Source organism: Rattus norvegicus, chromosome 5 (genome assembly GCF_036323735.1).
Source record: "Rattus norvegicus strain BN/NHsdMcwi chromosome 5, GRCr8, whole genome shotgun sequence".
Lineage (NCBI taxonomy): Eukaryota > Metazoa > Chordata > Mammalia > Rodentia > Muridae > Rattus > Rattus norvegicus.
Window position 1 is genome coordinate 153,709,120 of NC_086023.1, and position 24,432 is coordinate 153,733,551.

Below are 24,432 nucleotides of genomic sequence, written 5' to 3' on the forward strand. Positions count from 1 at the left end.
AGAGGTAAACTCAGTCCAATAACAGGATAGAGACCCAAGACCATGAGGAAGTGACTACATGAAAATGTACAGTATCTTCAGAGCATGATTAGTCGTAATAATTTAAAGATAGCGAATACGTATGTTGATGTGCCCGCATGGCAGAAAGAAGCCAGGTCCACCCACTTATACCACTGCCACCACTGCCTGGCTTCAGATGAGTCTCAATGAGGGGTTGTCTACATTGGGTCGGCCTTTGGGCATATCTGTGGGGGGACAGTCTTTTTTTTTTTTCTTTTCTTTTCTTTTTTTCAGAGCTGGGGACCGAACCCAGGGCCTTGCGCTTGCTAGGCAAGCGCTCTACCACTGAGCTAAATCCCCAACCCCGTGGGGGGACAGTCTTAAGTGAATCGATATGGGAAGACCTAACCCACCGTGGGCGCCACTATTCCCTAGGCAGCTGGATCTGAACAGTGTAAGAGCTGGGAGTCCAGCTGAGCACAAGGAAGCAGGAAGCATGCTGCACTCAGATCTGCCCTTGACTGAGGAAGTGGTACCTTGCCTGCCTTGACTTCCCTGCAATGATGGGCTGTGACCCCAAACTGTAAGCTGAAGTAAGTCCCCTTTCCCCAGTTACATTTTTAAAGAAAAATATACTTATTTACTTTATCACTGTCTTCAGACACACCAGAAGAGGGCGTCAGATCCCATTACAGATGGTTGTGAGCCACCATGTAGTTGCTGGGAATTGAACACAGGACCTCTGGAAGAGCAGTCAGTGCTCTTAACCGCTGAGCCAGCCCTCCATCTCCCCATCTGTCTCCCCAGGTACTTTTTGTCAGGGACTTGAATCCCAACATCAGAAATGAAACTAGGACAAAGTCTGTTTTGCTTGGTTTTGGTTTTGGTTTTGGTTGGTTGTCATTGTCCTATTGTTATCAACATGTCAGGGCTGGACAGAGTACAAGTGAGCTTTCTTTTCTTTTCTTTCTTTCTTTTTTTGTTTGTTTTTTTTGTTTTGTTTTGTTTGTTTTTTGTTGTTTATTTGTTTTGAGACAAGGTTTTTTTTTTTTTTCTTTTCTTTTTTTCGGAGCTGGGGACCGAACCCAGGGCCTTGCGCTTGCTAGGCAAGCGCTCTACCACTGAGCTAAATCCCCAACCCCGAGACAAGATTTCTTTGTGTAGCCCTGGCTGTCCTGGAACTCTGTAGACCAGGCTGGCCTTAAACTCAGAGATCTACCTGCCCTTGTCTCCTGTGGCCTTAAACTCAGAGATCTACCTGCCTTTGTCTCCTGTGGCCTTAAACTCAGAGATCTACCTGCCTTTGTCTCCTGCGTGCTGGGATTAAAGGTGTGCATTACTGCCTCTGCCACCACCGCCATCACAAGTCACTACCGCCACTGGGCACCACCGCCTGGCTCATGCCTAGCTTTCTGAGTATTTTGGAAATCCCTAAACTACATGCCTGAAGTGGATGTGAAAAGTGTACAGCCCATCAAAGAAGGCATACCAAAAATTATAGATTAGTTCTTTTTTTCCCCAAAGATTTATTTATTTTATTTTGTATATGAGTACACTGTAGCTGTCTTCAGACACACCAGAAGAGGGCATCAGATCCCATCACAGATGGTTGTGAGCCACCATGTGGTTGCTGGGATTTGAACTCAGGACCTCTGGGAGAGCAGTCAGTGCTCTTAACCACTGAGCCATCTCTCCAGCCCAATTAGTTCTTTTTAAACATAGAGACAAAAATCTAAATAAAAACCAACCAAGTAAATATAGCCTCGTGAAAATAAGAAAAGGAGTCACAGCCGAGTAGGATTGAGATAGGGAGGCAGAGAATTCATCAGCATGGTTTCTGGAAAACTCCAAGCCTGCCCTTACAGAATGCAAGTGTGAGCGTATGAATCAGGCTGGCAGGGCCTGTGCAGGCATCGGACCCAGGGTCCCACTGCCTGGACCTTCCCCTGTGATGAAGGAAAAGAAAAAGAAAGAGAGAACCTGCTTGCCCAAGACCTGCGAAACTAGCCCTTTTGAGCAAGGGTCGTTCATTTCTCAGACATTTATGGATGGACCATCTATGCCGTGCCAGGGTGGGGTCAGAAGTCTCCTTCCTGGTCCACACTGTACACCTGCTTTCAGCTTTTGCTTCCTCGTTGCCAGGGAGGCCTCAGCCTGGCAGGCCTGGCACCAGTAGAGCCCTAAGTACCTGGAGTCCTGGTTAAAATCAAGGTCAAAGAGCACAGAGGAAAGTGTGACTTGGCTCGGGGTCTTTTTGTTCCGGCTGTCTATACAGATCTTTAGCAATACGGATGGAAGTGTAAGTTACTTAGAACCATAAAATAAAACCCAGAGGCTGATTGGGGTGGTGCACACAAATAATTCCAGTACTTGGAAGGTGGAGGGCTGCTGGGGGTTGGGGTTCAGGAGTTCAAGGCCAGCAGCCATGGTTATATCAGATCCAATATCCAAGAAGAACTGAAAGGGAGGATACTCGGTGGATCTGTTAGCTGGTGTCTGCGTCGATCCAGGCAAGGCCTCGCTTCCTTCCAGAAGTATGTGGTTCCATGAACGGGGTCAATAGAAACTACCTATAAGTACTCCAGAGGCTGAGGCAGGAGGACGGAGAGTTATAAATCATCCTGGGGTACATAGTGAGACGTTTCTGGGAAAAAAAAAAACAAAAGGCAAGGAAAGGAAAAAGGACAGAAAATAAAAACAACACGGCCCTCTATTGGTGTTGGCCTAAGTTCTGTCTGGGTGCCAGACATTTGTTCACCCCGGGTGAGCACTACTGCCCTCTGGTGGCCACAAGGAGAGGCGCTGAAGTGGTACAACTAGCAAGTGGCCAGGACAAGGTAAGTAAGCAAACTTGCTGATCTCATTCTTTTTTTTTTCTTTTTCTTTTTTTATTTATCTATTTATTTATTTTATGCATGTGAGTACACTGTCGCTGTCTTCAGGCACACCAGAAGAGGACATCAGATCTCATTACAGATGGTTGTGACCCACCATGTGGGTGCTGGGAATTGAACTCAGGTCCTCTGGAAGAGCAACCAGTGCTCTTAACCACTGAGCCATCTCTCCAGCCTGTGTGTCTTTTATCTGTGAACTGAGTGATAAAAATGGGGTAGAAACTCCTGATTTGAGATGAAATAATATTACAACGGATACGGTTGCTGGGAATCAAGCTCTGGTCCTCTGTAAGAATGGTTTGCACTTTAAACCACTGAGCCCTCTCTCCAGTTTTTTGTTTTTTTTCTTTTTTCTTTTTTTTTTTTTTCGGAGCTGGGGACCGAACCCAGGGCCTTGCACTTGCTAGGCAAGCGCTCTACCACTGAGCTAAATCCCCAACCCCCCTCTCTCCAGTTTTATCTTTTTTTTTTTTCATCTTCTTTTTATTTGGAGACAGGGTCTCATGTAGCCAGAGCTGGCTTCAAGCTCTCTCTGTAGCAGAGGACGACCCTGATTTTATCAGCCTTCTTTCCCGGACTCTGCAGTGCTGGAATCACAGGCATTAGTGACGTGTGCCTCCACACATTATTTTTATGAGCTACTGGAATGGAATGGAATCCAGGGCTCGGAGCAAGCAAGACATGAAATTACACCCACGGCTTCTCGATCCTTCCGTCTTCTAAAAGACGAGCCACTGAGGGCCGGAGAGATGGCTCTGTGGTTAAGAGCATTTGTTGTTCTTGTAGAGGACATGGTTAGGTCCTCAGCACCCACATGGTAATTCTAATTTCAGGGAATTATGCCCTCTTATGGTTTCCATAGACACCAGGCACACATGAGGCAAAACTCTCATACACATAAAAAAAATCTTAAAAAAATAAAAAATCATAAACGTGGTTTTTACAATTTATTTGTGTGTGTGTGTGTGTGTGTGTGTGTGTGTGTGTGTGTGTGTGTGTGTGTACATGTGTACCAGACCATGTATAATGCATGGGTTCTGGGGATCAAACTCAGACCTCCAGGCTTTCAAAGAAATCTTGCTTTTTTTGTCTTGTTTCTTTGTTTTTGATCTAGGGTCTCACTAACTAGCCATGGCTGGCCTGGAACTCTCTACCCAGACCAAGCTGACCTCCGACTCACAAGAGTTCTGCCTGCCTTTGTTTCTCAAGTTTGGCAGGAAGCGGTATCTTTTGCCACAGAGTCACCTCACAGACCCTAAGTCCTATTTTTAAGATCTATGGTGGCACCTAGTTGTGCAGAAGTACTCTGATATACATTCCTATATCAGACGTATTTATGTACTCACCAAATATCTCTTTAGAAGATTCTGACCTCGTTCACGGATTCCCTGACCCTTTGAGAATTTGGCTTTTGAAGTATCTAATCCATTCACACTCTTCTCTGGAAGTTGATGTGTGTGGACGAAAGTTATGCTTTTGTCCTGTGGGTAGGTGTGCCCCCTCCTGTCGGCTCTACCTTGTGGGTACTGGCTGCTGCTTTCCAGTTATGTAGGTTGTGCACTATTCAACGCTAGGGGGCGCCATGGCACCAAGTATGGTGCTCAAGTTTGGGGTTGGCCTCTTAATGTCTCTTTCTGGCAGGAAATATCTAGTTCTCTCTTAAAGAAATTTAAGAATTGAGATTCAAAGATTAGGGTCAGCATGTGGCTTGAACTGAGGCTATACAGAGATCATGGAGCCCTGGGAAGCGACTGTGTTTCACTCTTGGGCACTTTTCAGTTCCTTGGCCAGAAACTCCTGGGACAATTGGGGTCAGGGAATTACCAAGCTGGTAGATGAGAAAAAAGAGGAAGTAGGGTCCCTGTAAGTCTCAGCAGATAGCGTTAGCATTCCTTGTAAGCTCTGCCCCACAGTTACCTGGCAACAGCTGGGTCTGCTTGACTCACTATAAATAGGGCTGCTTGCCCCCTCTGCTCTCTCTTGCGCTTACCCTCTTACCCATTCTGTCCCTTATCTCCCCATTCCCCTTCTGGCTCTCTCCACATGTTCCTGGCCAGCCTCTACTCTCCTTCTCCCTCTCCCTCTCCCTCTCCCTCTCCCTCTCCCTCTCCCTCTCCCTCTCCCTCTCCCTCTCCCTCTCCCTCTCCCTCTCCCTCTCCCTCTCCCTCTCTGCCTCCCTCTCCCTCCTACCTCATCTCCCCCTCTCACGTCCCAAATAAACTCTATTCTATATTATATCCATCATATGGCTGGTACCTCAGGGGGATGCCTCAGCATGGGCCCGCAGAGGCACCCCTTTCCACCTCACCATACCACACCTCTACAAACACATCCTGGTTCTTTCTTTCTTTTCTATAAAACACAACAGATATTGTGAAGGATAAACAAGAAGACAAAGGGAGCCACATGGGGAGCTCATTTTGAGATGGTTGTATGGACTGGACCTAGGAACAAGACAAAGAGCACGTCGGAGAAACGATTTCACTCACATTATTATTTCTTGTCCTGGGAGCATGGCAACCCCGTCCTCAGGAACTCCCGCTATGTAGACGGATTGACACGCGTACTCTCTTATTAGAAGATTTAGTTTTTAAGTTATGTGCCTGTGCGTGGGCATGTGCACGTGTGTGCAGGTGCCTGTGGAGGACAGAGAGGGTGTTGAGTTCCCTGGAGTTGGAGTTACAGGTGGCTCTGGGCTGCGGGGCAGTAGGGACAGGCTTTGGAGCAGGCAGGTGACAGGAGCAGCCAGATGTCAGTCTGGTGCCCTCAGGAATACTGCGTGGGGGCTGGTTCTTTTCTCCTGAGAGATTGAAGAGGCAGGCGGGTCACATTAGACCAAGAAGGTGTTGAGAGGGCTGGAGAGATGGCTCAGTGGTTAAGAGCACTGACTGTTCTTCCAGAAATCCTGAGTTCAAATCCCAGCAACCACATGGTGGCTCACAACCATCTGTAATGGGATCTGGCGTGTCTGAAGACAGCTACAGTGTGCTCAATACATAAAATAAATGAATAAATCTTGAAGAAGGAGGAGGAGGAGCAGCAGCAGCAGCAGCAGCAGCAGCAGCAGCTGGGAGTGGCGTACAAGAGCATAGCATAGGAAGGAAAGAAACAGTGCTCCAGCCAGCTCTCAGGGGTATAGTGCATTAGAGATTAGAGTTCTGGGCTAGCACACAGAGAACATCCCAGAACCCTGGTGTGGCAGTCCATGTCTGCAGTCACATTCAGGAGGTGGAAGGACATGAGCCAGGAGTCTGAGGTTACCCATGGCTACACATTAAGTTTGGGTCTATATCAAACCCTGTCTGAAGAAAAACAGACACAGAAGAAAGGGAGCCTGCTCTCAAGTCTAGTGGCTTGAGTTCGATCCTTGGAACCCAAGTGGGAAGGAGAAAGCCAACTCCTGAAAGTTACCCTCTGCCCTCATGAGTTCAGCATCCTCCATTGTGTACACACATGAGTACACACACACACACACACACACACACACATTCATGCACACTGCACATTCCTAAAAATGAAAATTTTAAAAGGGGGCTGGACAGATAGATGGCTCAATGGGCAAAGAACATTTGTTCTTGCAGATGACCCTGGTTCAATTTCCAGCACCTACATGGTGGCTCACCATCATCTGTGACTTTAGTTCCAGGGGATCTGATGCCCTTTTCTGGCCTCTGAGAGCACCCAGTTTTCATTATCACAAAAAAAACCCAGCAGAATAAAGATGATTATGCTGGCGGATGTGGAGTGAAGGGTGAGGGAAGCAGCCGGGCGGGTGACTAGTTTTAAACAGGGTGGTCAGGATAAGCCTTGTGGTAAGGTTTGAAACATTTGAGCTAAACTTTGAAAAACAAACCCCAAAATCAAATAAACAAAAACCGAAGGAGGCAGACAGGGAGAAGCATATTTAGAGGACTCAGCGTGGAGTCTGAAGCAACTGCTGAGGTCAGTTAGCATTTGGTCTGGGGACAGGGCGCCAGGTTGGGCAGTGAAAGTGTCAAGAAGAAACCCCTGAAAGAACCTAGTGAGGGGTTGGGGATTTAGCTCAGTGATAGGGCGCTTGCCTAGCAAGCGCAAGGTCTTGAGTTCGGTCCTCAGCACCTCAAACAAACAAACCAAAAAAAAAAAAAAATTGAGATGGATAAAGAAGATAAGGCTTTCAAGCAGACGCCAAAAAGAAGACCTGGAGTCCAAGGCAATAGCGAGGGCCCCTGGCCCACAGCTGGAATTTTGAAATTGGGCAAAAGCAAAATAAAACCAAAAACCCACAAAACAACAACAAAACCTGAGCTATCCTGTGTACCTGAGATAAGGGTGAACCTCTCCCATTGCTATTTAAACATATTCTGGGTTATGGCACGATTACTTTTAAAAACCAGAGGGGCAGTTGATTCAGTGGCACATAGCTGACTGATGGTGGAGATCTTATATGGTGGCCTGGTGACACAGGCCTTGCCTTTAATCTCAGCGCCCGTGACGACTGCTTTGAAGAACCTAGAGTAAGAAGAAGCAAACAAGTGAACCTGGAACCTGCCAGCGCACGGTGGGCGGAGCACCGAGCTAGGGGCGGGGCTGGATGATGCTGTGCAGGCTGCGGGCTCGTGTATAAGGCTCAGAAACTGGTCCGCCTTGGGGGCGGGGCTAGGAAGGGAAGAGAATCGGGGCGGGGCCTGGGAGTCGAGAGCGGACCCCCCCCACCCGAGAACTCTCCCCAACTGTGAGTCTTGGAGGCAGGGCAGAGTGGGGCCAACGCGAGGTTGGGGCGTGACTAGGGAATTAGGGGCGTGGCTGGGTGTGGCCGGAGAGTGAGGGGTGGGAGCGTGGCCAGGGAGTTAGGTGAGGCAATGGGTCTTGGCCAGGGAGTTACTAGTGAGTAGAGGGCGTGGCCAGGAAGGTAGACAAGCGGACCGGGGGCGTGGCCGAAGAGGAAGGCTGGCGGACGGGGGCGTGGCGGAGAAGTTAGGGGCGTGGCGGGGCAGAGAGTGAAGAGGCCTGGACTGGGAAGCTGCGGGTAGTGAGGCAGGCCCTGCAGCGAGCAGCTATCCCGGCGCGGTTAAGTACAGCGTCCCCCGCGCTCTAGGCAGCCCCGGCGTCTCCGCCTTACGCCCACCATGCCCGAACAGCTCAGTGTTGCGGAGTTCCTGGCCGTCACCGCTGAAGACCTCAGTTCCCCAGCCGGGGCAGCTGCCTTCGCCGCCAAGATGCCCCGGTGCCGCGGGGCGGCGCTGGCACGGGAGGAGGTGAGGGGCCGAGGTGGGAGGGGACCTCACGTCAACTTGGGGCCTGGCTTTGACCTTTGCAGGAATGCTTGGAGCCGGGATGGCTCTTCGCTTCGCTCCAGAAACCCGCCCCTCCTAGTTCTGTGGGAACCGAGTTCATCTCAAACATCTGTGTCCTCACAGTGGAGCCGGGTTGAGAGGACCAGATGGACTTTGTAGGGGATCTCGGGGTCACTTCGATACAGATACCACATGTCGGGGCACATCTCCCAAATACTTTGGGCGACCTGCCCATCAAATGTGTATTTGCACAGCGGTTTACAGTTCTGTGTTTTCGTTTTTAGAACCCCACAAATATGCAATCCCCCAGGTCACTCCCTTTCTGAGAAGCAAACTCAGTCCTGAGCTTACTTCTCCCAGGCTGCAAGAGAGAGAAGGTCTCCTCCTCCTGGCCGCTGGTTCTGAGACTTGGCTCGCCTTGTGGAATGATTGTGAATGGGAAGGCGCCAGGAGCCGGGGTTCACCTTGGCTGTCGCAGGGCAAGTTTATAGGCTCCTCTCCTCTCCCCTCCCCTCTCTTTGTGTTTCCAGGCAAAGTGTCCCAGGCTCTTTCTTTCGCCCTTGTAGGCTGCCCCACCCCATTCCCAAGCTCCCTGGAGTTCATTCCTCTTCTCTGAACTCGCTGCAGGTTTTCATCCACTAGGAATATTCTAGAGCAGACAGCCTGTAGTCAGGGGCCAGAGGAGGATAATATGAACCCAGCTCTCTTCTAGAGGATGCCCAGGGTTGAGGTGGTATTTTTGGACCTCATTGGTCAGTCTGGCCTCTTACCCTTCCCAATAAGTGTGTACCTACTGTGTGGCAGACACAAAGTTACACAGAAATAGTCTGAGCTGAGGTTTTAGGAAATCTCCCTTCCTCTTCTCCCTGACTGGCTGGCTCTCTGTCTGGACTTTTTCCTCCTTGGTAAGGAAGGCAGAGAATTATACAAAGACTGTCAACTTCAAGTGATGCATAGGTTCAGAGCCACTACCTCCTCAGAACCCTTCAGCATCCTTGGGGATTTTACCCATCATCCTTTTCTGCAGGTTGGCCATTAGAGTGTTGAATCAGAGCATAGGCCTGGCTGTAAGTGCCTGTGCATCTGACTGACTTTACCTGACTGTGTAAACTCAGATTTGCCTCAGATCAGACCAGACAAAATCCAGCTTTCTTTTCTTTTCTTTTTTCATCTTTTCTTTTCTTTTCTTTTCCTTCCCTTCAGAACTGTGAGCTTGCAAGCTTTCACTTTTGCAACAGAAAGGCACGAGATCCCCAAGCCCAGCATTCCCCTTCAACATTCTAGTGTCCCAAAATTTAAGAGTCTGACTAATGACTTATGCCTTAGGTTTTGCTGGAGTTTTCTGGTTGGTTTTGTGGTCACGTCTCTCTGTTATTGTGCTGGGCTTACATGTAGTTTGATCCTGGGATTTTTTTTTTTTCTCTCCCTCCAGTACTGGGCACCACTAACCTACACCGTGCGCTGGCAGGTTCCAGGTTCACTTGTTTGCTGTAGTTGCTTCCTGAACCAAGGCTCCTAGTTCTAACCAGTTTCCTGGAAGTAACTAGGGACCCTGTCCTAGGACCCGCAGCCTTTTTTTTTTTTTTTTTTTTTTTTTTTTTTGTGGACCTACTGGGAAGGACCCTGGACAGGACAGGTTATAGGAACCAAGAATGTCCAGGCTGAAGGACCCCAGTAAAAGAGGAATCAGCTAGAATTTCTCTCATTTAAGATGGAGAAACCGGTGCACAGAGAGGGCAAGACACTTGCCTGAGCTCCCACAGCAAGGGAGTGGGGCAGCTGGCTTTTCTCTCTCAGCGCCTCAGCCTCTGGTCTTGCTCTCTTCCTCGCAAACATCACCCCACCCCCACCCTGTGGCCTCTTCCAAACCTCAATGATTTCATCATTGTGGATCTGTGTGCAACATGAGGGAATATTAAACACTCCTTGCACCACACAGCCCCTTCCTGTCCCGGACCCCTGTGGAGCCATCACCCCATTGACTCACAGGGAAAGCAAGGCAGCAGCCACGTGGGACACAGCAGGCTTGGCTGGCCACTGTGCTTTGTGCAGTTCTCTGTGCCCTTTCTGTGCCGGCCACCGAGGGCATAAGGCTCCTGCTCTGATAATGCCAGGGGTTGTCCTGAGCATCCAGTGAAAGACACAGTCAGTGCTGTCTGAGCCCCAAGGAACAGGCTATGGAGGGAGCCAGGGAGGACCAGTGCAACATGGGAACTTCCTGGAGGAAGTTCTATTTCCAGGTAGGAGACTAGGTGACCCCAATTTAGTGGAGAATACAGTGAGTGAATTCAGGGGCCCGGTTGGAAGAAAGCATGTTGGGAAGCCAGGAGACCATTTTGACCCGTGCTCTGCAGGAGGCAGTCCTCGTGGCCACATGCATAGTTCCAGTACTTATCTTCTGAGCTGATGGGGGGGGAAGGGTCATGGTCAGTGGAATGTTTACCTAAAATCCATATCATGTCTTACACTGCATAGTTGAAATTCCGTTGGCATCAGAATTACCTTTGTGTGTGTGTGTGTGTGTGTGTGTGTGTGTGTGTGTGTGTGTGTGTGTGTGTGTGTTTATGTCATGAATTTCAGGATGGCTTGGGCTAGACCCTGTCTCAAAATACACACACACACACACACACACACACACACCATCTCTCTGACTACTGAATGCTGGGATTGCAGGTGTGTACCACCACATGTGTACCCAGAGGTTTTGGTTTTCTTAGAGGATTTCTTTTCTTTCTTTGTTTTATTCTCTTTCATTTCCTTTTCCTTTTCTTTTTGACACAGGGCCTTGCTATGCAGCTCCGGGCTGGCCTCAAATTCTGCCTCAGCCTCCTGCATGTTAGAATTGGGGACGTGTACCACCACCAATATTCTTTTTTTTTTTTAAGATTTATTTATTTATTATATATGAGTACACTGTCACTGTCTTCAGACACACCAGAAAAGGGCATCAGATCCCATTACAGATGGTTGTGAGCCACCATGTGGTTGCTGGGATTTGAACTCAGGACCTCTGGAAGAGCAGTCAGTGCTCTTAACCGCTGAGCCATCTCTCCAGCCCAAGTTTTAATGTTCTTAAGGTGGGGATACAGTTCAGCTCAGCATCTTAGGTCCAGTCTCAGGTGCCATAAAAATAAGAGGAAAATGGCAGTGTACACAGTGTTAACGTCGTCACAGTTTGCCTCATGATGTGACTCTTTGTTTTACTGTAAAGTATTATGTAGACTGGGCAGGGTGGCTCTTTAATCCCAGGGCTTGGGAGGCAGAGGCAGGCAGATCTCTGTGAGTTTGAAGCCAGCCTGGCCTATCTAAGCGACTTCCAGGACGGTTAGTGTTGCTTAATAATAGAGAGATCCTGTCTCGAAAAACAAAACAAAAATTTGCAGGACCCTGGAGACCGTAGACGATCCTGGCAGTTTCCGAGGGAAGGAAGCTTGTTTTAGAGAAATAGAGACACCTCTTGGAACTGGACCCCAAGTGGCCCGGGAGCTGTGGCTTGTGGGGTGTCAGGAGTTTGGGCAGCCTCCTCATCTGCCTGTTTTACTGTCTCATCTGATTAGTGTTTCTGCTGCCCTCTCATTGGACGGGGCTCAGAGTGTAGCTTCAGTCCCCACGGTTATGTGACCTCACTGGTCCGGTGTCTAAAGGTAACCCAGCCAGTCTCTCGTGTCCCATTTCCAAATTCCTGACAGCCCAGCCCAGCTTCTGGACTGATTACATAAGCCGGATCTCCACCCCCGGTTTTATCAACAGAGGTCACTGGAGGTATAGACTCAGGCATGATAAACATGGCCATGGTTTTAACCCTGGGGGAGAAGGTCTCTTCTTAGAGAAGGAAGACAGGGTCCTGAATCTCTGCCCCCACCCCCACTGTGCCCCCTGTGAGCGTCCACAGAGCTTCTCTCCATTTGGTGTAGTCTGGTCTCAGGAGAGGCTCATGAGGCCCTCTGCCACTGTCTCCCCCTTCAGAACAATTGCATGTTACCTCAGCTGAGACTATTGGAAAGCTGGGCAGAGAGTTTGAAGCCGGAGCGGCAGGCTGAGGGATGCTTAGCATCTTGGAGGGTCCCCCCTGACACAAGTTAGGCATTTGGACTTTTTCCTGGACATTGGGGATCAAAAGCCTAACTGTATTGTCCAAGGCCTGGATGAGGCAGCCTTATTAAGGGTCTCATAATGGCACTGCATTCCAAGCAGTAGGTGCTGGGAATACTCATCTCTTAGCAAGAGAGATGCAGTCCCTGCCCTTGGGACCATCTCTTCTGGAGATGTCAGCTCCGGGAACAGAAGAGCAAAGTCAACAGCGATTGCCTATGGTAGCAGGTGGCAGGAAATTCATCCCCTTGTCCGGGCCATCCTTAAGGCTGTGCCCTGGGTCATCTCTCTTCCTGCTACTGCCCTTCTCTCCAGCCTTTCTAGCCCATGGCTTCAGTCGCCTCCTGCCTCACAGTGACTCACCCAGTGCAGACTCCCATGTCCAGTGGTTTGCAGTGGTTTTGCTTGGATCACACTCATGACTCCTTCGACTGGCCGCCGGGTTCTTTCGCACCAGCTGGGAAGCTCATGCTTCCCACCGAGGGCCATGAGTTTTACCTGCTGTGTACCCACAGTCTGCCCACCTCTCCTTAACTGTCCCCTGGTCCAACCTGTCAGCTCTTCAGCTGGCCTGGCTGCTCAGTGTTTTTACTGTAATTTTGTAAATTACACTGATCCCACAGATAAAATTTATCTTTATTTCCAGGTAGTGGTGGTACATGTCTTTAATCTCAGCCCTTGAGAGGCAGAGGCAGGTGGATTTCTGTGAGTTCAAGGCCAGCTTGGTGTTCAGAGCAAGTTCTGGGGCAGCTGAGTCTACACAGAGAAAACCCTGTCTCAAAAAAACAATTTTATACACCATACACACACACACACACACACACACACACACACACACACACACACAAATAAAATATATGTATATATAGCTATTTCGTTAACATCTGGTTTCTTGATAAAATAGATTCTTCTCTTCCATGAGACTAGACTCTAAGCTCGGTGTTGTATTCCCAGTTTTAATTACTGTTTTCAGTGTGGCTAGCAATTAAATTTAGGATGTCATGCATATCAAACATGTCCTCTGCAGCGAGCTATCCTCCCAGCCGCCTGTCGTAGCACTACAGTAGGTGCCTAGAAAGGATTGGTTGAGTAACAAATAAAAAAAAAAACAAACATAAAAACCAAAAGGAGGACAGTGGCTTGTTGGTTGTTCCAGTTGGAGGGAACAGCTTCAGCAAAGGTCCTCCAGCAGTAAAGAGTCTCAAGCATAAAGAACCTCAAGGCAGTGTTCATGGCACTGAAAAGAGGCGGAAGGCAGAGAAGCCTAGCATGTGGTAAATGGAAAAGCTTACCAGCTACGTAGAACAGGCTGCCTCAAAAATTAGGATCTTACTGTCTCTGCCCTCGAGTGCTAAGATTACATGAGACCTTATCTCAAAAAAGGGAAATAAACTGGGCAAGGTGGCACACACCATCAATCCCAGTATAGGAAGCAGAGGCAGGAGGAGCTCTGAGTTCAAGGCCAGTCTGGTCTGCAGAGCAATTTCCAGGACAGCCAGGGCTACAAACTGGGTATAGTGGCACGCACTTTTAACCCCAGCACTTGGGAGACAGAGGTGGGCAGATTTCTGAGTTAGAGGCTAGCCTGGTCTACAGAGCGGGTTCCAGGATAGCCAAAACAAAATTAATTGAATAAGGTGGAGAGTGACTGAGGAAGACACCCAGTGTCACCTTCTGGCCTTCACACGCACACGCAGCCCGGGTCTAATCCGTGGGATGGTAGGTGTGTCCTTAGGTACCTTACTGTAAGTTCAGAAGCACCCACGTGGGCTGTTCTAAACAGAATAGGAATTTACTTCATGGGAAACTCAGTAGTTCCCAGAAGCTCCCAGGGCTGGAGAACTGGGCTGAGGGGCAGGCAGATGTCGGCCAGAATGACATCACTCGGCCAGGTTGGCAGGATGCTGTCCCATAATGCTGCAGCTTAAGGTACCACTGTTCCTAGGACATTGTCACTGTGTCGCTTATCAGCACTACAATGGGTTTTCCGTGCTCTGGTCTTCTGGTTCAGCCCCTCAGTGAGAATCCTTTATTAACCGAGCCCAAGTACGGGGGTTGGGGGGGTGGGCCTAGAAAAGCAAGAACTCCGTCTCTCTGGCTTTTAGGAGACATGACCCGCTAAGCCTTGCGTCTTGATGTCAGATGTCCTTGGCGTGGGTTTAGCAGTGTGTAAGGTGTCTAGGAGTCTATAACCCAGTCCTCCAAATGCCCCCGAATCTGTGCCTCTCATTCACATCCATCCTAGCCGTGGGGATAGAGAAGATCACTTCTGGGAGAGGAACTCAGGGGCCCCGGCCCCTGCTCCGGGGAACTGAAGTCTGTCTGGAGAGACAGTGGAAGAAGCTAATGGAAGAGACTGGGAAGGTACTTCCCAGGGAGAGGGATGGATGTGTGAACTGCAGGACCTCGAGCTGTGAGGATGGAGAAGGGAGGGGTGGCCGGCTGCCCCTGTAGCAAAGTAAGCAGACAGCAATTGATGGCTTTCGTACTGTGGACGCCTGTGTTGAGTGCAGGAATGGGAGGTCGTGTCTCCTCTGTGCCGGACAGAAGAGATGGGGACACACTATAGTCCATGACTTTGAAGAGAGGTGAATGTGATCCTTCCCCTCCCGGCTGCCTCTGTCCGGGGTGAGGGTCAGTCCCAGCCTGGTCTCAACGTCTGTCCTCCAACACATGCCTCAGCCTCAAGCACTGATTTTTCTTGGCCAGTGTCCAGCTCCTTCTGATCTGTGGAGTGCAAGGTAGATCTGGGAACAGAAACTGAAACTTGGGAAGGGAGAAACGGCCTCAAAGGCGGTTTGATCGTCTTGTGTGATGTGTCTGAGGGTGGTGAGTGGCTGGGGCATATGGTGTTCTATGTCTTTGAACGTGTGTGCTGCTAAAAGGGTGTATGGGCGTGTGGGTAGCCAGAGGTTGACCTCAGACGTCCATGTGTGACTGTTCTTGACCTTTGTGTTTCGACACAGGGTCTCTCATTGCTGCCTGGCCAGTGACCACAGTACCCGTTTGCCTGGCTGAGTTCAGTAGCAGCGGTTGATAAGTGAGGTCCGACTGGCCTGGCTTTGAATTCCTCCAGGCTGTGTGACCCCAGACAAAGGGATATCCCTGTTTCTACCCCACAGCACTGCTTACAGAAGTGCCGTGGGCCTGGCTGATTATGAGTGCCAGAGATCTGAATCCAGGTCCCCATGATTGGTCAACAAGTACCTTGCTGACTGGGCTATGTCCCCAACTCTTGACAGGGTCTCCTACAGTTCAGGCTGGCCTTGAACTTGCTATGTAGGTGAGGATGACTTTGAATTCTTTTTTTTTTTAAAGATTTATTCATTTATTCTATATAAGTACACTGTAGCTGTCTTCAGACACACCAGAAGAGGGCATCAGATCTCTTTACAGATGGTTGTGAGCCATCATGTGGTTGCTGGGAATTGAACTCATGACCTCTGGAAGAGTAGTCAGGTGCTCTTAACCGCTGAGCCATCTCTCCAGCCCAACTTTGAATTCTTGATCTTCCCACCTTTCAACTTCCGGGTGTTGGGACTGCAAGCATGTTCCGCTCAGTATCTGCCGTGTTAGCGGTTGAACCCAGGGCTTACATGCATGCTAGACCAGCACTCTACCCACTGAGCCTCAGCCCCCAGTCACTTAGTCCTCAGGACGATTAATTCCCTTAGAGGGAGGCCTGGTGTTTTCCAGGAGAGCGCACAGGGTTCTTTTGGCTCCAGGGCAGGCCCCAGGACTGTCATGCTTTCCAGTCACCAGAAGCACTTTGAGGGACTGAGCTGGCTGATCTGGTGGCAGTCGCTGAAGGTCCCTCTATGCTGGTTCTAGACCTTACCCAAAGAACCTCAGATACCCTGGGCCTTGACCCTGTGGAATCAGAGTCAGAGTCTCCCAGGGGGAAAAGGCCTGAGCGGGAGCAGCTTGTAAATTCTCCAGGTGACTGAGCAGGCAATGTAAAAACAGATCAGTGAGCTTTGAATGCCCACTAGAGGTTAGTGACCCATTAAACCGTGTTTACAGAACACCGTGTGTACAGAGGTCACAGAGGTGACCAGACAAGGTCCCCATCAGCTAGGAGGACTCTGTCTGTGAAAACTTGAACAACCTGTGATGTCCACAGTATCCATTTGCCTGGCCGAGTTCAGAAGCAAGCGATCGGTGTGTGTGTGTGGTGTGACGGCCTGGCTTTGAGTTCCCATTGGTTGTGGGGCGGCAGACAGAGCTTAACCTTTCAGACTCCATTTCCCCACGTGTAAGTCAGAGAGGATAACTCTTAGGGGTTTGTTTGAGAGGGTTACATGTAATATGTGATATGTCCATTACAAACCTGGCATGTCACAGATAATATGATAATATGTGTGCATGCTAGTGCTTGTGTGCCTGTGTGTGTGTGTGTGTGTGTGTGTGTGTGTGTGTGTGTGTGTGTGTGGAGAGAGAGAGAGAGAGAGAGAGAGAGAGAGAGAGAGAGAGAATGAGCTTATGTGTGCATGTGTGTGCATGTGTATGTGTGAGCGGGGTAAAGGGGTCAGAGTCACCAAGACGACCTGCAGCGAGAGGACAGCTGCTCAGAGCGTACAATCAAGAATGATCTGAGCAGTTCTGGTGCCAGGTCGGGAAGGGCTGTGCTCTGGAAGTCATAGAGTGAGGTGCAGAACCTGTCTGTCTGTTATCTTTCCTTTAGGATTTTTTTTTTAGATTTATTCATTTATTATATATAAGTACACTGTCGCTGTCTTCAGATACACCAGAAGAGTGCATCAGATCTCTTTATAGACGGTTGTGAGCCACCATGTGGTTGCTGGGAATTGAACTCAGGACCTCTGGAAGAGCAGTCGGAGCTCTTAACCACTGAGCCATCTCTCCAGTCCCCTCCTTTAGGATTTTTAAGACAGGGTCTTCATTTGCAGCCTGAGCTTGCCTTGGACTGGCAGGGATCCCCTGCTTCGACCCTCAGGTGCCAGGATTCTAGGTCTGCAAAGGCAGGTCTGGCTTGGAGCCTGGTTTTGAAGGAGGCAGGATCTTCCTCTGCTTTGCCCTTCGCTCTCCCATCCACCTGTTTTGGAATCCAACATTTGTTAATACCCTCCCAGAGGCCCCGTGCTGGCTGCATATGACAGTCTACTGTGGTGTACTCTTATTTACTTACTGTGTGTAGTCTTATTTAAAGTGGTGGTCAAAATTTTTTAAACATTTATTTATGTTACATATACACTGTCACTCTCTTCAGACACACCAGAAGAGGGCATCAGACCCCATTACAGATGGTTGTGAGCCACCATGTGGTTGCTGGGAATTGAACTCAGGACCTCTGGAAGAGCAGCCAGTGCTCTTAACCGCTGAGCCATCTCTCTAGTCCAGTGGTGATCAAATTTACATTAGGTCACATTCACCATTTTAAACTTTGTCTTCTCCTTCTGTCAGTCTCCCTTCTCTTCCTTTCCCTCCGTCTTTCTTTCTCTTTCTCTCTTTCCTGCTGAGACACGATTGCGCCTTCTTTGTACAGGTTCCACTGAGCTGCCTCTCTGCTTTGGCGGCTCACACCTTTGATCCCAGCTCTCAGGAGGCAGAGGCAGGCGGATCTCTGAGAGTTTAAGGCCAGCCTGGTCTATAGAGCGAGTTGCAGGATAGCCAGGACCCTGTCTCAAAAAAACAGAAAAAGAAAGAAAGAAAGAAAGAAAGAAAGAAAGAAAAAAGGAAAGAAAGAAAGAAAGAAAGTATTTAGGGGCTAGAGAGAGATGCCTCGTGGTTAAGAGACTATTTTGTTCTTCCAGGGGACCTGAATTTGGTTCCCAGCACCTACATCAAGAATCTGTCATCTGCTGACGTCTGCGCGCTCTCTCTCTCTCTCTCTCTCTCTCTCTCTCTCTCTCTCTCACACACACACACACACACACACACACACACACAGATACACACATACACATAATTTTAAAAATATTCATTCATTCATTGTTTATTATGTATGGTACTGTGGTTGAATGCGTCGTACTTCACTTGCTAGGCAAAGGCTCCCCTTCGACTGTATTCCCACTTTAAAGCATATAAAACACAAACACGGCTTTCATACATTCATAGTTGTCCTATCACCACCACTATTTAATTCTCAAACGCATTGCTCCAGTAAGGAGCCCTGTACTGCGTCGTGGGAACCCCTGCCCCAGCTATCTTGTGTTTCTGAATTTGCCCATTCTGGACATTTTTCGTAGTTGGGCCCCTACAGTAGATGGTCTTCTGTCCTCTGCTTCTTAGGGCTAGCATTGCATTTTTAAAGTCCAGCCCCCTTGTCTGGCTTAGCAGACAGAGCAGGCAGTGTGGGAAGTGTTTTCCACAGACTGACTTGTGAGGTTCCCCCATGAGGAGCCTTCCAGGGCATGGAGAGGTGGAGTAGCCTGGCAGGAGGGACTGCCAGGTAGCATACAGGATGTCCTGGCAATATCTGGGCCCGCACTTCACCTCCCAAGTTTGGCAATTGTTTGAAATGTAAATACGGCTGAGTGTTGTGTATTTATTTTTGCTAAATCTGGCTTCTCTACCGGCAGGAAGTGGCAGAGCTAGGATTTGCACCGGGGAAGCTGGCGCAGAGCTGATCCTGCTCACTCTCGTAGGCCTCAGTGTTCTTCTTTGATTGACTGATTGGTTGGTTGGTTGGTTGGTTGGTTGGTTTGGTTTGTAGCACTCTGGTGGTTTTCCTGGGCAACCTGGGGATATTGTAAAGGCGTCTACTGGACCATAGTTGTTTTTAGACTTAAATGTTGAAGAGATTCAGGGCTCTGAGATGGATGCTGTTATTACCACACTTGACACCAGGGGAAATGGAGGCTTAGAGAGGTTAAGTCTCTTGCCTCACATCACACAGCTAAGAACAATACATCATACTATGACAATCGGTGTCCTTAAGTCCTGCCACCTTTTTCCATTCCCGTGGAGCCTTGATAACATTCATTAATTAATTCATCCGATCTCTCATTCCTCCCATCATAGGTATTAATATATGTTTCTGGGGTGGGTGATGCAGATACAAAAGTAATGAGGGGGCTAGAAAGACGACTCAAAAGGTAAGAGCTTAGTGTAGAAACACAAGGACCCGAGTTCAAATCCCAGCACACATTTAAAAAACTTTGTTTGGTTATGCTGGTGCCTGCAACCCCAATACTGTAGGCTCATTGTCCAGACTTGCTGACTACCAGCCTACCTCAGCGAGAGACCCTGTCTTAAGGGCAGAGACACAGCAGGACATCCAGAACTTCCCTGGCTCCCAGCTCAGCACACGCACAGGAAGTACTCCCTCCCCTCTTGTCTCCAGTCTCACCTCCAAGGTCACATGTGTGACACACAGGGCAGTGAGGGCTCAGATAAAGACCTGTAGGTTGGCACTGGGTAGCAAAAAGACGGGGCAGGACAGTTCTGCAGTGGTGGGAGTTGGGGTGACCCCCGTGCTGAGTCAAGAAAGATGGGTGTTTACAGCAGGAAGGAGGAAGAGTCCCTCCAGGCACAGAGCAGCTGAGGTGACTGGATATAGCTTTCCATGGTTAGGAAATTGCTAAGAGCTCCATAGCTGGTGCCAGAGGGGCTCCTGACAGAGAGCAGGGGTGGGAGTTGTCCTGGTTACCAGTGGAGGCCAGAGGGCGCCAGGCTCAGATCTCTTACTTTCCTATCCAGCAGGTCAGGCCTCCCTTGGCTGGGATTTTTCCAGGGCTGGCAGCCAGGGGTCTGGCTGGGAATCTTTGGGAATCTTCAGCCATCGGTCCAGCAAACTTCTTGTTCTCTTAGTTCATCATTGCCGAGAAGTCTCCTGAGGAAAATCCCAGCCAGGAAACTTGGGGTTTGCTGAGGCCTCCATGTCGGGGGAGGGCGTGGTTCCTTTCCCGCATCCCCCTCTTCCTTTCTAGCTTCTAACTACCCGACAAGGGGTAGTGGAGGGACTGAGTTGGCCGGGCTGGCCTGCTGCCCAGAGTAGGAACCATCCACTGAGGCCCTACCTGGGGCACGGCAGGCTCAGGCTCCTGCTTTGCAGGAAGGAAAGCAGCCAGAGTCCTGAAATAACAAATGGCTGTGGAGCCAGCAGGAGGCTCCCCTGTCTCCGCCTAGCTTCTTAATTCCAGAAGAGGGGTTCTGTGCAGGAGGCCCAGGGATGGGGGAGACTGGGCAAAGTCACTCTACTTGGCCAGTCCTGGCCCCCACGGGGCTGTTCGAAGGCAGGGGTTTGAACTTTCCTCCAGTACCTTCTGACTGCTCAGCAGAACAGAGAAGCCTGGGGTACAGGGACACTGGGTGACAACAGCCAGTGGACTTGTGCTTCCGAAGCTGGTCAGGCGGGAACAGCCTTGCAGGGCACCGTGAACTGAGCCCTGAGTCCCAAGCATCCCTGAATGGGCTCAAGATCTCAAGTCTATCAGAGCCAAACTATACAGATGAGGAAACTGAGGCACAGAAGGAGAAGGAGCTTTATCAGGGTACACAGAGTGGGCAGGCCTGAAACTCAGTACCTCACCCCACCAGCCTCCAGCCCAGTACACTTGGCCATGCAGTAGTGAACGTGTGTGTTGGAAAGCGGGTCCTTCCGTGGTCCTGTGTTGCCTCCGAAGACATCCCTGTTAGAGGAGCTAAAGAGACGATTGGGAAATCTGGTGTGGGGGGTGTGGCGACACATGTTTATGACCCACATGAAAGGCTGAGGCAGGAGGATTGCTATGAGGGTGAAGCCAGTCTGGGTTATAGAGTAAGACTCTGTCTCAAATGAGAAAGACAGACGAGGGAAGGAGAGAAGCAGGGGCGGGGGGAAGAGAGGAGAAAGGTAGAGGAAGGGCCCAACAGGGTCTTTCCTGAGCGTTCATGAAGCCTTGGGTTCACTCTGGTGGTAAAAGCTGGAGAATCAGAAGTTCAAGGTCAGGCTGGTTAAGAGAGGCTGGTCTGGGCTGGGGATTTAGCTCAGTGGTAGGCCCTGGGTTCGGTCCCCAGCTCCGAAAAAAAAGAACCAAAAAAAAAAAAAAAAAAAAAAAAAAAGAGAGGCTGGTCTGAGGTAAGAGAGGAAGAGAGGCTGCTCTCATGACTGGCATCCTAAAAGAAGTTCAAGGTCATCGTCAGGGTACATAAGATCCTGCCCCTCCCTCCAAAAAAGGAAGGAAGAAGAACAAGGAAAAGGAAGGATGAAGGGAACTCCTACTGCTTGGGGTTGCCTCATGGATTCCTGGGGTGGGGGGAGGAAGAAAGGGCTTTCTCCAAGGCCTCGAGCCCATTGCTCTGCCTCCTAGCCTCTCTCCCTCCTCCCTCTGTGACATGGAGAGGCTAATGATTACCTTACAGCAAATGACTGATGGGAAGAGCAAGGACCTCAGAGAGCAGCTGTCCCAAACCCAGCACAGCAACCTTAAGTGGGGCAGTAGGTGAGGTGCAGGTTCCTGAGCCAGCCTGAGTCTGCATCCTTCCTGTTGGGTAATCTGCTCCCCAGAACTGGCTGTACTCCTGTCTCTCTGTCCTGCCCCAGGGACAAAGACGGATCTCCCGTCTCCTACCTGGGCATTGGCTGCAGCTGTCCTCAGAAGCTAAACTCTCTGTCCTGAGACCTTGTCAAATCACTGCCCTTGTTCACACCCTCTAGGACAGTGGTTCTCTACCTTCTTAAATGCTGCAGCCCTGTAATACAGCTCCTCGTGTGGTGGTGACCCCTGACCATAAGCTGATTGTTTCTACTTCATTACTGTAACTTTACTGCTGTTGTACGCATCTGATAGGGGACCCTAATGAAAGTGTCACTTGTTGCAAGCGACCCACAGTGTTGTGTTAGAATGGCGGCTCGTCGGGCAGATCATACCAGGTCACTTTCCACGGGAGAGGTTTATTTGAGTGGGGAGGACAAAGTGGGTGACAAAGAAGAAGAAGGAAAAAAGAGAAAGAAGGTCCAAGTGCCCTGTCTTTTATTTGGACCGTGCAGTAACCGTACGAAAGTGAGGGCCGGCAGGTGAGCATATGGCGGTTGCCATGGCAATAGATGTTCATGTCCACGGTTTGGAGGCTCGCTTCTGATGCCAACACACAGATTAAGAGTCACCATTTTAGGTTCTCCATGATTTGTGTGGTAAAACCCAAGAGTTGGGTTCAAGCTTGTCCCCTGGAATCTCTTGGCCTGGCTAAGGGTCTAGATTCTCCCCTTTGCACACATACCATGACTTCCTGGTGGCTGTAGTTTCCTCATCTATAAAACCTGCATTGGTGGAAGAACTCTGTCGGAGATGCGGGGTGAGCCTGGTCCTGGGAATAGACCCTTACGTGCAGTGACGGGCAAGTGTGTCCATGCGCTGCCCTTTGGCGCACCCTCCCAGCCAGTCTTCAAGGTGTAGCAGAGGCTTAGCTCTGAGCCTGGCGCTCACACTTCCTCCCTGGCCCTGTGAGTGCAGATGCTGGGGACCCCAGGCTGCTGCTCAGTTGCACCTGACAGAGGTGCCGACCCCTCCAACAGTCACCTCTCTGCTTTGCTTGGCCTGTGGCTCCGCATTTCCGGGTTTTGAAGATGCATCACTTCCTCTGGGTGGGTCCAGGGCTGCTCTGTGTGCTGGCCCTGGTCTTTCCAAGCCTCCTCAGCCCTTAGCAGGGTGTCTCACTTCTGTATTCACCTAAACTCTGAGCACCAGGGTCAGGGACAATCTGATACCCTCCATCTCCAGCACTCTTTGCCAAGGGCCCAGAGGGACTCACTGTGATTGAGGTGTCCCAGGATCAGTTTTCCAGGGACCCCCTCCATCAACCGTCAATCCTTGGTAGGGGAGCAAAGCAGAGGTTGCCCCTGGCTCTCCCTTCCCTCTCTGTGCCAGCTGCCCGGTCAGGGTCTTGTTAGCTTCTGAGCATCTCTTGGGATCTCGTGGATGAGAAACGATGGACGAAAAGCTAGGCATAACGCAGAGCAGCTCACAAGCACAGAAGCCACAGGTGCGGCTTTGTGTAGTTCCAGCTTCCATGGGAAGGGAGTGGCTTCAGCTGCTCTTCTCATCCTGTGGTGGGAGCTGGCAGCCCAGAGGGACTAGGGACTTGCTGGGAGTCACCATGCTTGAGACCAGTCAGGCTGGGGGAGAAGCAGTCTCTTCTCTACCTTGCATTCTCTGACTGACCTGACTTGTCCCCCCTGGGACCCTCCCACCAGGCCTGGGCCCCAGAGCCTCCCAGACTCCATTCTCTCTTACTGAAAGCTGAAAGGGGCCAGCTCGCTGGACAACTGAAGTCACTGAGCAAGTTTCAGGTTGCTGGAGCAGCCCTCAGCCCTGCTCATTGTGAGAGCCCCTTTGTCTCCATTAATTTATTTGCTTTGTAGAAATTTTCGAGCCTACTCTTAGCTTACTCACCCGGTTTCAACAAGCGTCTTATTCTTTTATCCTCCAGCCCCCAATTTTTCCTTTTTAACGAGACATTTAAAACATTGGCAGGAAAGTCAAGATGGCAGACTCCATTCTTGCTATGCGTTGTCAGTCCATACCACCAACCTGCCTCTGTCTCTCTCTCTCCCTCCCTCCCTCCCTCCTCCTCCCTCCCTCCCTCCCTCCCTCCCTTTAAGACAGGGTCTCACTAGTAGACCAGGCTGGCCTTGAACTCACAGATCCACCTGCCTCTGTCTTCCAAGTGCTGGGATTAAAGGCATGCACCTCTATACCCAGCTTCCATTAAGATCTTTTTTAACAGAGTGAGTTTCTGTGATCCCACCCACTCACCCACCCAGCACACACTGTCAGCTTTTTTTTTTTTTTTTAAAGATTTTTATTTATTATATATGAGTACACTGTAGCTGTCTTCAGACACACCAGAAGAGGGCATCAGATCCCATTACAGATGGTTGTGAGCCACCATGTGGTTGCTGGGAATTGAACCCAGGACCTCTAGAAGAGCAGTTGGTGCTCTTAACCTCTGAGCCATTTCTCCAGCCCACACTGTCAGCTTTTTACATGGGTTCTGGGGATCTGAACTCAGACCTTCATGCTTGTGAGGTGAGCGCTTTACTTGACTGACCTGTTTCTCAGCCCCCAGTTGTTCTCTGAGACAAGCTTTCGGTATTTGGCCCAAACTGTCCTCCTCAGTTCCCCAAGTACAGAGATTGAGAGTGTGTACCATCATTCCCAGCTACAGTTCATTTTTAAGAATCAGGGATTGGGGGTCTGGAGAGATGGCTCAGTGGTTAAGAGCAC

At 49.9% G+C, this 24,432-nt stretch overlaps 1 protein-coding gene across 2 annotated transcripts in view; it reads left to right on the top strand.

The window, feature by feature from the left end:
• Positions 1-7,868: 7,868 nt before the first annotated feature.
• Positions 7,869-24,432, top strand: part of Asap3 (ArfGAP with SH3 domain, ankyrin repeat and PH domain 3) — a 40,800-nt gene continuing 24,236 nt past the window's right edge. The window contains exon 1 of one of the 2 annotated variants that reach the window (NM_001427661.1): positions 7,869-8,131. In NM_001427661.1, the coding sequence (NP_001414590.1) occupies positions 8,003-8,131 (129 nt within the window). In that variant the 5' untranslated portion in view covers positions 7,869-8,002. Of the gene's footprint in view, positions 8,132-9,768; positions 10,411-24,432 lie in introns of those variants that run through there. The other variant, XM_039111294.2, reaches the window with a different exon arrangement.